The 13979-nt window shown below is 47.8% G+C and overlaps 1 protein-coding gene across 2 annotated transcripts in view; it reads right to left on the bottom strand.

The window, feature by feature from the left end:
* Positions 1 to 13979, bottom strand: part of DTD1 (D-aminoacyl-tRNA deacylase 1) — a 109033-nt gene that overhangs the window by 91503 nt on the left and 3551 nt on the right. For both annotated transcript variants that reach the window (XM_082645288.1, XM_082645287.1), the window contains exons 2-3: positions 11708 to 11798; positions 9548 to 9783 (exon numbers count right to left, since the gene is read on the bottom strand). In XM_082645288.1, coding sequence (XP_082501414.1) covers positions 9548 to 9783; positions 11708 to 11798 — 327 coding nt within the window. The remainder of the gene's footprint in view (positions 1 to 9547; positions 9784 to 11707; positions 11799 to 13979) is intronic.

Raw genomic sequence — 13979 nt, 5'->3', positions numbered from 1 at the left:
GGCCTCTCACTGTTGTGGCCTCTCCCGTTGCGGAGCATGGGCTCCAGATGCGCAGGCTCAGCGGCCATGGCTCACGGGCCCAGCCGCTCCGCGGCATGTGGGATCCTCCCGGACCGGGGCACTAACCCATGTCCCCTGCATCGGCAGGCGGACTCTCAACCACTGCACCACCAGGGAAGCCCAAGAATTTAATTTTTATTTTATTTTTTTGGCCACACCATGCGGCTTGAAGGATCTTAGTTACCTGACCAGAGATCAAACCTGTGCCCCCTGCAATGGAAGTGTGGAGTCCTGGAACACCAGGGAATTCCCTAGATGGCTTTTAAAAGCCATTGGACAATATGCCCAAGGGCCCAGTGTAAATGAGAAAAGTTCAAAGGCCAGAGCCCTCTAATGTTACAAAGCCGAGGAAGTAGGAAGAAGTAACCAAGGACTGAGAAGCGGCAATTGGTGAAGCAGGAGGAAAAGCAGGAGAGTGCGGAGTCCTAAACGCCCAGTGAACGACTACTGTCCCACCGAGGAGGGAGGAAGCAACAGAACTAAACCTGCTGATGGGCCGCTGAGCTGAGGATGAGAACTAACCTGGCCAAGTGGAGGGCATGGCGCCTCGCCAAGAGCAGTGACAGCGGTGAGAAGGGCAAAGGCGGACTGGAGTGGGATGGGGGCAGACAGCCCTCCAGAGACCACGCAGTCAAGTGGAGCAGAGAACTGGGGCAGGAGCTGGAGGTGGGGCTGACAGGCTGTCTCCACAATGGGGGGACCAACAGCAGATCTGCAAGCTGGTGGGGATGGTCTGGGCGGAGGGAGCAAAACTGACTCAGAGACAGAAGACGGTGCAGAAGAACGTCCCTGCTCAGTCCCTGCACAGGTGAGAGCATGGGGTCAGCCACCTTGAAGGAAGGCAGGCTGGTTCCTGGTGCAGATGCTAGCAGGTGGAGCAGGCGGAATTCTGGAAGTTCTCTTCTGAGTGCTTCCGTTTTCTTAGGAAAATGGGAAGTAAGGATGGAGCTTTCAGGAGAGAGAACAGTCGAGTGAATGAACAGGCCGACGTATCACAATTGCTGAGCCAACTGGCAGGTCAAGGTCATGACCGTGAGGCCAGTTGATGTGGACATTGTCTCCAGCCACATTCAGCTGCACGGGCCCACGGTAAGCTGAGGGCTGGCGTCCTGCCAGGGCTGCAGTTTGTCCCAAAACAGTTAAGGGAGGTAAGGAAATACGCTAAGAGTAATTATTATCATGAAACAAAGGAATTATGAATTTATAAATTTAATGCAAATCAAATAAAAATAACAGATTATTTTCTGGAACTAGACAAGCTGATTTAAAAATGCATATAGAAAAATAACAATTAAGAATAGCTAGGGGAATTCCCTGGTGGTCCAGTGGTTAGGACTTGGTGCTCTCACTGCCAGGGGCCCTGGTTCGATCCCTGGTCGGAGAACTAAGATCCTGCAAGCCACGTGGTGCGGCCAAAAAAAGAATAACTAAGAAAACTCCAAAGAGTACTGTGGGCCAGACACACCTTACATGATACAAAAGCACAGTAAAAATCCAACAAACAGTTCCAAAACATGATAATCAACTAATTAAGGATGAAAAATGACTGTCTAGCAAATAATCCCCTAAGCAAGGTCAAAGGACAAATGACAAAATAAATGAAAAAATATCTGCAAGTCATAGCTTATGTAAAAAGCTCACAGAAATAAAGAACCTAAACAGTTCACAGAAATTTAATATACGTCACTCAAACATCTGAAAACTGTTCAAACACACACTGCACATTAGAACTACAATGAGATGCCATTTTCATCTATAAGGTGGTAAAAGCCCTAGAAGATCAAAGCTTTGGGGATACGACAGCCTCACACACGCAAAAAGGTGCAGGGCCGACAGAGCCCACCCGGCAGACTGCAGCCTGGGCCAAAGCTGTCACGCAGGAGTTTCATAGAGACCTGTGACTGATTCTGGCCAAATCCATGCATATTTTCTGTTCTTCCTTTTCTTTTACTCTCTTCAGTATTTTTTTTTTTTTTTTTTTTTTGCGGTACGCGGGCCTCTCACTGCTGTGGCCTCTCCCGTTGCGGAGCACAGGCTCCAGACGCGCAGGCTCAGCGACCATGGCTCACGGGCCCAGCCGCTCCGTGGCATGTGGGATCCTCCCGGACCGGGGCACGAACCCGTGTCCCCTGCATCGGCAGGCGGACTCCCAACCACTGCGCCACCAGGGAAGCCCTCTCTTCAGTATTTTGAGGATCAACTTCCTCATTTCTCTTTTTGCTTTACACTTACGCTATGTCATTTCTGTAGCTACCATAATTTACCTTCCCTCTGCCCAAATGGCCAGTTCTACCCATTTTTGTTTTTCAATCCTAGCTCTTCATGATTTCCTTGATTTGCTTAGTTGATTATTCCAAAGTTAACAACCACCTGATTTTACCAGCTCTCCTTTCCTGCCTAAGTGTCTGTGTCACCTAAAACCAGGGTCAGTGACAAGGCAGTGGTTCAGGACCCCGAGGACACGGCACAGCACCTCACATACCACGGCGTCTTGTTGTTTTGTGCGAGGAATACCTCTGGGTCTAGGGAGATGAGGACAGGCTCATCCTGGTAGCTGTGCTGCCCCATCCATCCTCTTCCTCTCAGACTCCTTCTACCTACTGTTCTTATTCTCTTTTGTCCCCTTTATCTCTTTTCCAGAGCTTCCTCCATACTTCTGGCCATGAATTGCGAGACCAGCTCTTTCTTCTTGCCCAGCAGAATCTATAATAGCAATTCAATCAGAAGAAATAAAGGCAATTTTAAAAAAGAAGATACATGGGCTTCCCTGGTGGCGCAGTGGTTGAGAGTCCGCCTGCCAATGCAGGGGACGTGGGTTTGTGCCCCGGTCCGGGAGGATCCCACATGCTGCAGAGCAGCTGGCCCGTGAGCCATGGCCTGTGCATCCGGAGCCTGTGCTCCGCAACGGGAGAGGCCACAACAGTGAGAGGCCCGCGTACCGCAAAAAAAAAAAAAAGATACAGGTATAGGTGGAAAGAAACTCCTTTCACTGTTGTCACTGTCCAAAGACTTGAAATAACTCAGGATGAAAAGAAAAGTCTGAATCTTTCAGCAGGGGAAATAGGAAGAGTTTACAACCTTACTGATTCAGGGTCTGCATATTCAGATCACAGCAAAAATGTGATCCCACATTGTGATTTCCTAAATTTACACGAATAATAATGCCTCTGGCATCACAGCTATCACCAAAATACATAAAATAGGCTTCCACTGAAAGCTCACTCATGCTGCTAACATGTTTTAAGTAGTAAAAAGAGAAGAAAATTAAGCAAACCCGTGAAAAATTAAACACTAACCATGAAGCAAAGACTAGACGTGGTCTTCCTCCTTCTGGCACCTTCTCTGCGAGATGAACCTGTAGGGGCTGGGGTATGATGGGGTCCCCCAGAGGGAAGAGAGGGGAGGCAGGCAGACGGCTGCTGCACTCCCTACACGTCCTCCCACATTTCTCTAGCTCTCTGCCGCCCACGACAGATCAGCCCCGCAGGGAATACGCAGGTAGCTCTTTTTAATACCGTGGAAGCTTCTGATTTGGGTGAATGCTTTCCTGGCTCCATCACAAACAGCTCGGAGTTGGAACAAGACGCTTGAGAGTGGAGATCCCTCTTTTCAACTGTTCCATTCTGGTATAACATTTGTTTTTTTCCTAACTATAAAAGCAATGCATGCTCAAATCTCAAGTCTGAGAGTGGTGAATGACCCCCACTGAAGGGTGCTTTCAGCGTTCACACGAAGGATGGAGATTCCCGGCTGCAGAGGGCCCACTCAGGCTGGGGGTCCAATAAAGCACCCTTCACCTCGGGCTCATTCTGCAGGAGAGGGGAGAGCTGATGGATTTGCGCGGTAGGGATTTCCCCCTACAGCAATTATTTGAAGAGGGCCCAGAGAAAACCCTTTGAGAGTACCAGAGTTACGAGCTGGCGGGGAGTAAGGATGGCCACAAACTCTGACACTCCTTCCACTGCAAGGTGGGTCTCCACCCCTCCCCTTGAAGCTGGGTGGGCTGAGAAACTGCTCTGACCAACAGCATCTGGGGGGTGACGTGGGGCCACTTGCCAGACCTGGTTCACGGGCTGGCACTTCCACTTCCTGTCCCTTGGAGCACCTACTGCTGGCACCGTGGTAGAAATCCAGCTACTCCGAGAAGCCAAGCAATGTGGGGAGGCCCTGGGGGATAAGATGAGGTGGGTGTGGGGAGGACGGTCACCCTCAGCCCCACCTCACCTCCCATGCTGTGCTCACAGGACTGAACCTGTGCACCCTGCACTGAGGACCCCACCTGGCTCAGGTAGCTCCGGGCACCTCCCTGCTGCGTGGCGGCTTCTAGGGTGACCAGCTGCCCCAGTTTGCCCTGGACCAAAGGGTTTCTGGGAATGCAGGGTTTCCAGCGCTAAATCCAGGAGAGTCCTGGTAAACCTGACCTCTGCTCTGAGGTTCGTCTGTCCAGTGCTCCAGGTCAGGGCAACAGGAGGGGAAGAGGCCCTAGAGTTTGGGGAAGAGAAACAAGCGGGGTGTTTCCACTGTGAGTAGCCAGGGTGCTACTTAGAAGCCCAGTACACGCATCAAGAGTTAACGACCCTGCAGATGGGAATTAGTGTGAAGGGTCAAGGAGGTAAACAGGGAACAGACACCATCAGCCACCGCCATCTTAGGACCCACCCCTGTCGGTCAGTCCTTCAAAGCATGCATCACACCGAAATGACAGAAGGTTCTGGCCCCTTACTTGTTTCCATAGAGAGAACTCGCTCATACACAAGTGGTAAACAAGGGAGTGTGTGCACAGCGCAGAGGCTGCACGGGGTCAGAGCTGTTCTCAGGCAAAGGCAGCGAGACGGTGGGGGCACGGGAAAGCCCCAGGCACCGGCAGCAGCAGCTCTTTGGATTGCATTTTATGAAAGTGAAAACAAGCGTGCACACCCTTCTGGACCAGCCACAGGTCAACAGTGGTTTGCCGTGAGCTCTGGCAGTTGCAGAGGTGGTTTTGCAGAATGAGAGGCTCTCTCTGCTCTAACAGAAGCAGCCATGTGCCCTCTCTCTCCCCACCGGACTGGAAGCTCCTTCACAGCAGGGACAGCACCATATACCCAGAGCCCCGCACGGGGCAGGCAGATAAACAGTGACTTACAGACACAGGAGGCACAGAAATGACTTGAAAGACCCAGTAAAATCTCCCCCAACAGAAACAGGACTAAAATTCTGGATTAACATCACTGCTCCGAGATGTATGACCCCCTGGCCTCAAGCCTTCCTGCTCCCCTCTTACTGGACCTACTTGAGTCTGAGCAGCAGAGAAGGCATCCCAACAGAGATGTGATGAATTCAGAAGGATAATGAAAAGGAAAACAAATCAAGAGCGGGTGAGTTATAGAATGAAGCTCGGGCTCTAGAGATGCCGGCTGGTTCCATTCCCGGCTTTGCCACTTAGACGCTGAGTGACCTTCCTCGGTTACTCTGCTGCACCTCAGTCTTCTCATGTGCAGAATGGCGGTGATCCCAGTGCCCACCTGCTAGGGTCATTGTGAGGGTTCAGTGACGTAAGCACGAAGAGGGTTTACTCTCGCACGGCGCCCGGCACATACTAAGCCCCAGAGAGATGTCTTCCGGCATGCTTTACAGTAAAACTAATAACAGTAACAATTATCATAGAAACACACGAGGACCACACCATAAACAGCTTTCGCCCTCCAGGGTTCCCATTCCACACGGAACCCAGGGAAAGCGCTTGGCGTCACAGCAACGAGCAGGCCGGGAGCCAAGATCAGCAGACTCGCCATCCAGCACATGAGCCACGGCTGGGCAGTGGAGAGGAGCTGCAGCTGGCGAAAACGCCAGAAGGCAATGGGTACCAGTGGAGGCACAGGAGCAAGAGAGAGGAGTAAAAGGACAATGAGCCACCCTCCATCCAGCCCTTAACAACAAGTAAGGGAAGCAGATTAAATACGCATTTGAAATAAAGTTTCAGTCATTAAAGAGGAAGGGAGTGAAAATAAATGTCTAATTCAACTAACAGCCAAGACATGGAAGCAACCTAAATGTCCGCTGGTGATGAAGGGATAAAGAAGATGTGGTCTCGCCACACAGTGGGATACCAGTCAGCCACAAAAGGAGGAGATCCTGCCATGCGTGACGACATGGATGGACCGTGAGGGCTTTACACTGAGTGAAAAAAGCTGGACAAAGAAAGACACTGGGGCCTCCCTGGTGGCGCAGTGGTTGAGAGTCCGCCTGCCGATGCAGGGGATACGGGTTCGTGCCCCGGTCTGGGAGGATCCCATATGCCGCGGAGCGGCTGGGCCCGTGAGCCGTGGCCGCTGGGCCTGCGCATCCGGAGCCTGTGCTCCGCAACGGGAGAGGCCACAACAGTGAGAGGCCCGCATACAGCAAAAAAAAAAAGAAAAAAAAAAAAAAAAAAAAAAAGAAAGACACTGTCTGATCTTACTTATGTTACGAAACCTAAAAAAAACAAACCCATAAATACAGAGAAGAGACTGGTGGTTGCCAAAGTTGGAGGGTGCAGGTGGTCAAAAGGTACAAACTTCCAGTTAGAAGATAACTAAGTTCTGGGGATGTGAGGTGCAGCACCCTTACCTTAGCGGTCAACCCGTGTGAGGTGATGGCTGTGAACTTATTGTGATCATTTCACAATATATGTGTATATCAAATCACCATGTTGTACCACTAAAACTAATGGAGTGTTATAGGTCAATTATACCTCAATAAAACTGGAAATTTTTTTTTAATTTTTTAGGGTTAGGGTTAAATGTTTTAATTTTCAAATTAAACTCCTTTAAGTCTTAAAGTCACTAAAGAGGTCCTGAAAATCCTAAAAGAAAGAAAATGTATTTAGCAGTTTGTGTTCCATCTTCCCTCCAGGTCACAGAGGACTTTCCGTACTGGAGCTGGAAGCCAGAATCTCAAAATTTACCAAAAGACAGCAAGCACGTAAAACAGGCTCCCTGCACTTCGTTCCACTAAAGACCATAAAGGAGATAAAAGGCGAAGAGTGAGGGAGGCCCTGGGAAATCACTGCAGTGCCTCTGAAAGCCCAAAGGAGCAGAAAATAAATTCTGATTAAAACCTGTGGCATAATTCATGTTGGTTTTTCATCAAAATGATCAGAGGTATCATATCCTATGAGCTTAAATTCTGATACATTATAAAATTATACTGTTGGGGCTTCCCTGGTGGCGCAGTGGTTGAGAGTCCACCTGCCGATGCAGGGGACGTGGGTTCGTGCCCCGGTCCGGGAAGATCCCACATGCCACGGAGCGGCTGGGCCTGTGAGCCATGGCCGCTGAGCCTGCGCGTCCGGAGCCTGTGCTCTGCAACGGGAGGGGCCACAACAGTGAGAGGCCTGCGTACCGCAAAAAAAAAAAAAAAAAAATTATACTGTTTACAGTACATTGCTTCAGGCACTTCATATAATTACCTGATGAAATACAGATTTTTTCAAAACGTAAAAGGTGTTTTTAGGAACATAAAGCACTGAATAATAAAACGTTCCTCTTTAAGGCTTTAGATGAAAGTGGTTTTGTTTTCACTCAAGCATTCCTTCATGATCATCACTGTTCTCCCATGGAAAGGGCCTTCACCTGTGCTTTCATGATATTCCTTTTTTAATGTATAAATTTATTTATTTCTGGCTGCGTTGGGTCTTCATTGCTGCGCACGGGCTTTCTCCAGTTGCGGCAAGCGGGGGCTACTCTTCATTGCGGTGCATGGGCTTCTCATCGCGGTGGCTTCTCTTGTTGCGGAGCACGGGCTCTAGGCGGGCTTCAGTAGTTGTGGCACGTGGGCTCTAGAGCACAGGCTCAGTAGTTGTGGCACATGGGCTTAGCTGCTCTGTGGCATGTGGGATCTTTCCCGGACTAGGGCTCGAACCCGTGTCCCCTGCACTGGCAGGCGGATTCTTAACCACTGCACCACCAGGGAAGCCCTTTCATGATATTCTTCTGCTCATCCTTCAAAGGACTTCAGTGCATCCCCAAATACGACTGAGATTACTCAGAAATGGGATGATTCTATAAACATCAAGCAGAGAAGACAATGCTGGCAGCATTAATCCTTGGCTCAGCCAAGAAAAATTATTATTCAAAGCACTTGACTTAATTGCTAATTCTGGGAAGAACCTTGTTTGCAGCAAAGCCACGACGGACAGAGGACCCCAGTGGACATCCACAATCAGACGTGCCAATGGAGTTCTAAACTTGAATGTTCCCTAAGAAGCGAATATATGCTACTCTACCAGGACCCAAGTAAAGAGCAGGATTTGATTTAAGGCGGGAGGATCCTGATCACATAGAATCCATTTGTCCGTTTGGCAAATGGACACCTGACACAAGTAAGAGGAGAATTAAAATGAAAGGAAATACCAGTGAGGGGCTGGAACATCACTCCTCAGAACACGAGCCATCTGAGGAGCTGACGATCCTCAGAGATGTGGGGCTCTGCTACAGAGCTCCAAAGTCATGTCATGACTTTTATTACTTACGGTTGAAAACAGGCCCAATAACAAAGGGACCTGGGTTTGCCTAACCCACTGAGAGAAAGTTAAAGTGTAGGAAACACTACAGAGTCAACTATTAACAACTACTCAACAGCTACGAGAGTCCGACAGCAGCAGGAGCAGCTGCGGTCAGACTCGGAAGCAGACATCCTGCTGAGCAAGTTCTCACCCTGAGGTGCATCACCAAAGGAAGCTAAATACGCTTCCCAGTAACTCTGAAGGAAAAGCACACTAGGAACATGAAACTAGACTAGAAACACACCCTCTTAAGAAGATTCATAAGTTCCGATTCATAATCCTCCCACAAACCAGGCCCACTCTTCTCAGGCGTTTTCTAGGCTTAATCTTGATCAGTCAGGCTAGGCTGGCAGTCCCCATGACAAGCCGTTAAGCCTACACTGTCCAAATGACAGCTGAGGGCCACACACGGCCACCAGGCGCTGGACATGTGGCTGGTCTGAATCGAGATGCACTGTGAGCATGAAAGACTTCAGTAAGAAGAAGGAATGTGAGTTATCTCATTAATAACTCTTTACACTGACGACAGGGCGAAAGCAGAATATTGTGGATATACTGGGCTAAGTGAAATACGGTTTTAAAATTAATTTCACTTGTTTCTTTTTCTTTTAATATGGCTCCTAGAAATTTAAAATGACACATGGCTCCCATTTGCGTCTGGCAGTTGTATTTCTCTGTTGCGCAGGATAAGCAACCGAAATGAACCACCACTATATCAAGTGCACTGCTGGGCTGCTAAACATTCCAAATGTGGACAGATGAATAAAGAAGGGTAAACGGTACTGGGGCATTCAGAGGACATGCACAACAGTGGTGGCGGCAGCGGCCCTTATGCTGTTTTCAGAAAGTAATAAGCGTAAACAGTGAACTTTCTGGAAAAGGAAATGTTGCATCTGCAGATTGCCTTTCTCCAGCCGGGAAGTGTCCAGGGGACGCCCTCCTGGGCTCTGGGCTCCCGCCTACCTTTGACAAGCTCCGGCCGGTATGCCTTGCGCAGCTGCTCCAGGAAGCCGTTGTAGAAGCCCTCCGCCTGCTCTGAAGGCATCGCCAGGTGGAAGTCGGGCTTGTTCCCCTTGAGGACGCACTGCAGGGTGAACTGGCTGATGCACAGCACCTCGTACTGCTTGTCCATCACGCTCTTCGACCAGTGTTTCCCACTTTCATCCTCGAACACACGCAGGTTTAAGATCTTCCGGACCCTGGGGGAAAACAGGGGTGAGAGCTACCTGGAGAATCACAAGCCCCCCAGACACACCCACACCCCCAAATGTCACCAGCACCCTGCTGACTAGGGACATTGTGCTGGCTCCATCACTTACAGGAGGGGTGACCTTAGGCAAGTTACTTTCTACTCTGTGCCTCAGTTTCCGCATCTGTAATAGGGGTAATAATAGTCCTACCTATTAGCGTTGATTGGTGATTTGCTTTTTTTTTTTGTCAGCCCCTCCAATTCATAGCAGCTTCCGGTGGGAACCGGATGAAACATGGGCTCAATTCGGATTTTTTACAGAATTCCATCTTTACACTGGAATAAATGATGCCCCGCTTTTATACCCTTTCTTGGAACTTCTCAAAATGAACAATTCAGCAAATACCCCGGAGAAAACTCATGGTCATTGCAGATATGCAAAACGATCTGGGGAAAGACACCTTGACAACTATGTCACGTGCTCCTTACGCCCCAGCAGGGCTTGCCCTATACACGTGGATGACAAAGGACGGCCACCCTGGCAAGGAGGAGGACCAGGTAGCATTTATAAGGTCAGACTTGAGACGAATGACAAAGAACTACCTCCGTGAAAGCTAAAATTCCACCATTTGAAGCCACCTTTCCGGATGATGTTGAAGACATGTTCAAAACCTGAACAAATACTCATTCGCCGACACCTTACATGGGCACCCTCTGCGGTGGGCGCTATTCATCACCCCTTCTCCACAGCGGGGTCTGCCTTATGTTGAGTCATTGCTCTTAACCAAGTTAGGTACTAGCTCTCCATTTTGTCAGAGCCACGGAGAGATTCAGACCAGTCCCCCGGCTTTTAACCACTATACCACTTCGTTCCCTCTTTGCGTATCCAGGGGACAGCTTTTAAAATACCAACATCCGTGAGTGTTATTGAACTAGTCATCAACACCTTAGCAGGAGCTTGGTTCCAAGTCTGGTTTTCAACCTAATACAAAAGGGACAACTGGGCAACCATCACATATAGGCTCTGGGCACCAGGGGCAGAGAAAATGGATCCAAGCATCTGAAGTACATGTGCGAAGTGGTGCAGGGGAGAATGAACATGAGGAGGGGCAGGCTGCCTGTACTAAGGGCCAACAGCAATGACAAACCTCCCACCTTAGTAAAAAGAGCACTGGTTTCCAGGCCAGGTGGCCTAGGTTCTAATCTGGAGTCAGGCTTTTTGCTAAGGACGTGTGCATGACCTTCGGCAGGTAACGTAACCTCTCTGAGCTCCATATCCTAATGGGAATGGTGAACAACTGGGCATTCTTAACATGTGTAAACAGTGCCCAGATCATACTGCTCAAACTGAAAACATAAAACATTCCTATGAAAAGAGGCTTGGTTTTCACACTAAGAGAATGGTTCAAGGCTGCAGCAGCAAACAGGGACAGAGGCTAAGTTGTGCTCCTGCCCTGTCGCTGACTCACTGGGTGACGGCTCTTCCTCGCTCTCCCCATCTGTGACACAGAGATAACCACACTGCATCAAAAGGGACATGGGGGCTTCCCTGGTGGCGCAGTGGTTGAGCATCCGCTTGCCGATTCAGGGGACACGGGTTCGTGCCCCGGTCCGGGAAGATCCCACATGCCGCGGAGCGGCTGGGCCCATGAGCCATGGCCGCTGAGCCTGTGCGTCCAGAGCCTGTGCTCCACAACGGGAGAGGCCACAACAGTGAGAGGCCCGCGTACCGCAAAAAAAAAAAAAAAAAAAAAGGGACATGGGTAAAACTGACAAGAGTCTCACTTTATAGGAGCAAAATACTATGGAAGTTCCATATATATATATATATATATATATATATATGTATAATTTATTTAAATAGCTAGCCAGCCAGCTAGATGACCAGCACATGTCCCACTAGAAAGGCAGTGACGTGGAAATCCGCCTCTTACATGTGCTCCAGTTCCTTCTGTGTATCTTCCAGGGAAATACCCAGCAACACGCAGATGCCCCGTCCGATGGCACTTATCTGTTCTCCACCAACTGGAAAGGAAACAAAAGGGAAAAGAGACAAAAGGGAAAGGAAACAAAAGGAAAACCAAACAGGTGCTGTGAAGCACATTTGAGCATCCACAGGAAAGTTTAAACATCACACATACTTCTCATAACTTCTCTGGCAAAGTCAGTAGGTACTGAAACGTGAAAGGGGTTACGTCGATGCAGTATGATAATCATATTTTGTCCATTCTGACTTTACATTTGGAATGAATGAGGTGTGAAGTGAACAACCATTACGCAGGATTCTCAGGCTGCGTTTTCATCTGTGCTACCTTGGGTGAGACCCCTGAAACTTTCTATGAATTTGCCCATCTGTAACAACAAAAGTTTTTCTCCCCAGAGAATCCAGCTCAGCTACAGTAATTCTCAAAAAGGAGATGCCTGCTCTTCTTGGAAATCAGCAAACCTGATAACACAATACACAATGCACAATGGAAAACATTTGTGTCATAAAAATAAAGAAATGATTTCTCTACTTACTGCAGAAAAGATAAATATATCATACATAAAAAACACAGTTTAAAAGTTAAGCTTCCAGGGGCTTCCCTGGTGGCGCAGTGGTTAAGAATCCGCCTGCCAATGCAGGGGACATGGGTTTGAGCCGTGGTCCAGGAAGATCCCACGTGCCATGGAGCAACTAAGCCCGTGCGCCACAACTACTGAGCCTGTGCTCTAGAGCCCGTGAGCCACAGCTACTGAACCTGCATGCCTAGAGCCCGTGCTCGGCAACAAGAGAAGCCACCGCAATGAGAAGCCTGCGCACCACAACGAAGAGTAGCTCCCGCTTGCTGCAACTAGAGAAAGCCCGCGCACAGCAACGAAGACCCAGCGTGGCCAAAAATAAAATATAAATAAATAAATAAATTTAATTTAAAATAAATAAATTTAAAAAAAAATAAAAGTTAAGCTTCAAGTCAGCAAACTTCTATTATTTCCCAGTTTATTACTAACGTTGCATTCTAAGCCAATGATCTCCAAATCATTTTGAGTGAGGCAGCCCATGCATAAAAAAAATTCTTTGAACATAGATTCCTATTCCAAACATTTGCATATGTATTTAGCATCAAATGTACACTCTGCTACCACTAGACAGTATCTCAGTGCTGGCACAGTACTTAGGTCAAGACACATCATTATGGTGGTGAAACTAAATCCATGTTTCAAACGTTGATCTTCATAATTTTCCTTTTTTTTGGCCAACTTTTTGCCAAAGCTCATTAGATTATTGATGTTTGGTTATTTTATTGTATACTGACCTAATGTTCCAATCAGGAGAAAGGTCGACTCTGCCATTTTCTTGTTATTTGCTTCTGCTAGATAATAATATTTATAAATATACCCGACAAGGCATCACAGACTGTACCGTGTTGCCACATCCTGCAAGCTAAGGAAGAGTGAGAAACCCTCTTCCTGCAGGTGCCTGACGAGGGACCATCTGACAGACCCAAGGGGAGCACAAGCATCAGTTTGTTCCTGAAATAACTCTTTTTTAAAGAATATTTACTGATTTATTTATTTTGGCTGAGCCGGTCTTAGCTGCAGCACACAGGATCTTAGTTGCGCCATGTGGGATCTAGTTCCCTGACCAGGGATCGAACCCAAGCCCCCTGCATTGGGAGCATGGAGTCTTAACCGCTAGACCACCAGGAAAGTCCCTGAAATAATTCCTATTAAAGCTTAACTTCTCTTAGTTTTATGATTAAGAAGACACAAATATTTTAATATTTTCTTCTGTGCTGCTTTTTTTTATAATGGACTATGAGTGATTTACTGTCCTTTGAGCCACTGACTCAAAATCTGAAACAGAAATAAGCTATCCTGACAGAAGCAGTAAACAACTGGGGTTGCTTGCTTGTTTGCAGTGCTTTAGAAAACTGTGGCTTTATTTGTTCTTTAAGTAAGTCAATATTATTTTCTTACAATATCAATATATTTTTAAAATTTTCCCGAGTATATTTTAAAAACTTAAAAAAGAATGATGATTGAACTATGTCCACCATTAAAGTAATGCATATGCAGTATAGAAAACTTTAAAAAATAAAAGAAACAGGAAAGAAAAAAGAACAACCGAAGACAAGCACTTTAGTACGTTACTGATTTCCTTTTGATATTTCCTCTATTCACAGATTTTACTTCATATTTGTTCTCAACTACCAGAATAATATT

This window comes from Mesoplodon mirus, assembly GCF_964341445.2.
Source record: "Mesoplodon mirus genome assembly, chromosome: 15".
NCBI classification, from domain to species: Eukaryota; Metazoa; Chordata; class Mammalia; order Artiodactyla; family Ziphiidae; genus Mesoplodon; species Mesoplodon mirus.
The sequence above is the reverse complement of the archived record's forward strand: the minus strand, read 5'-3'. Positions and strand labels throughout refer to the sequence as shown.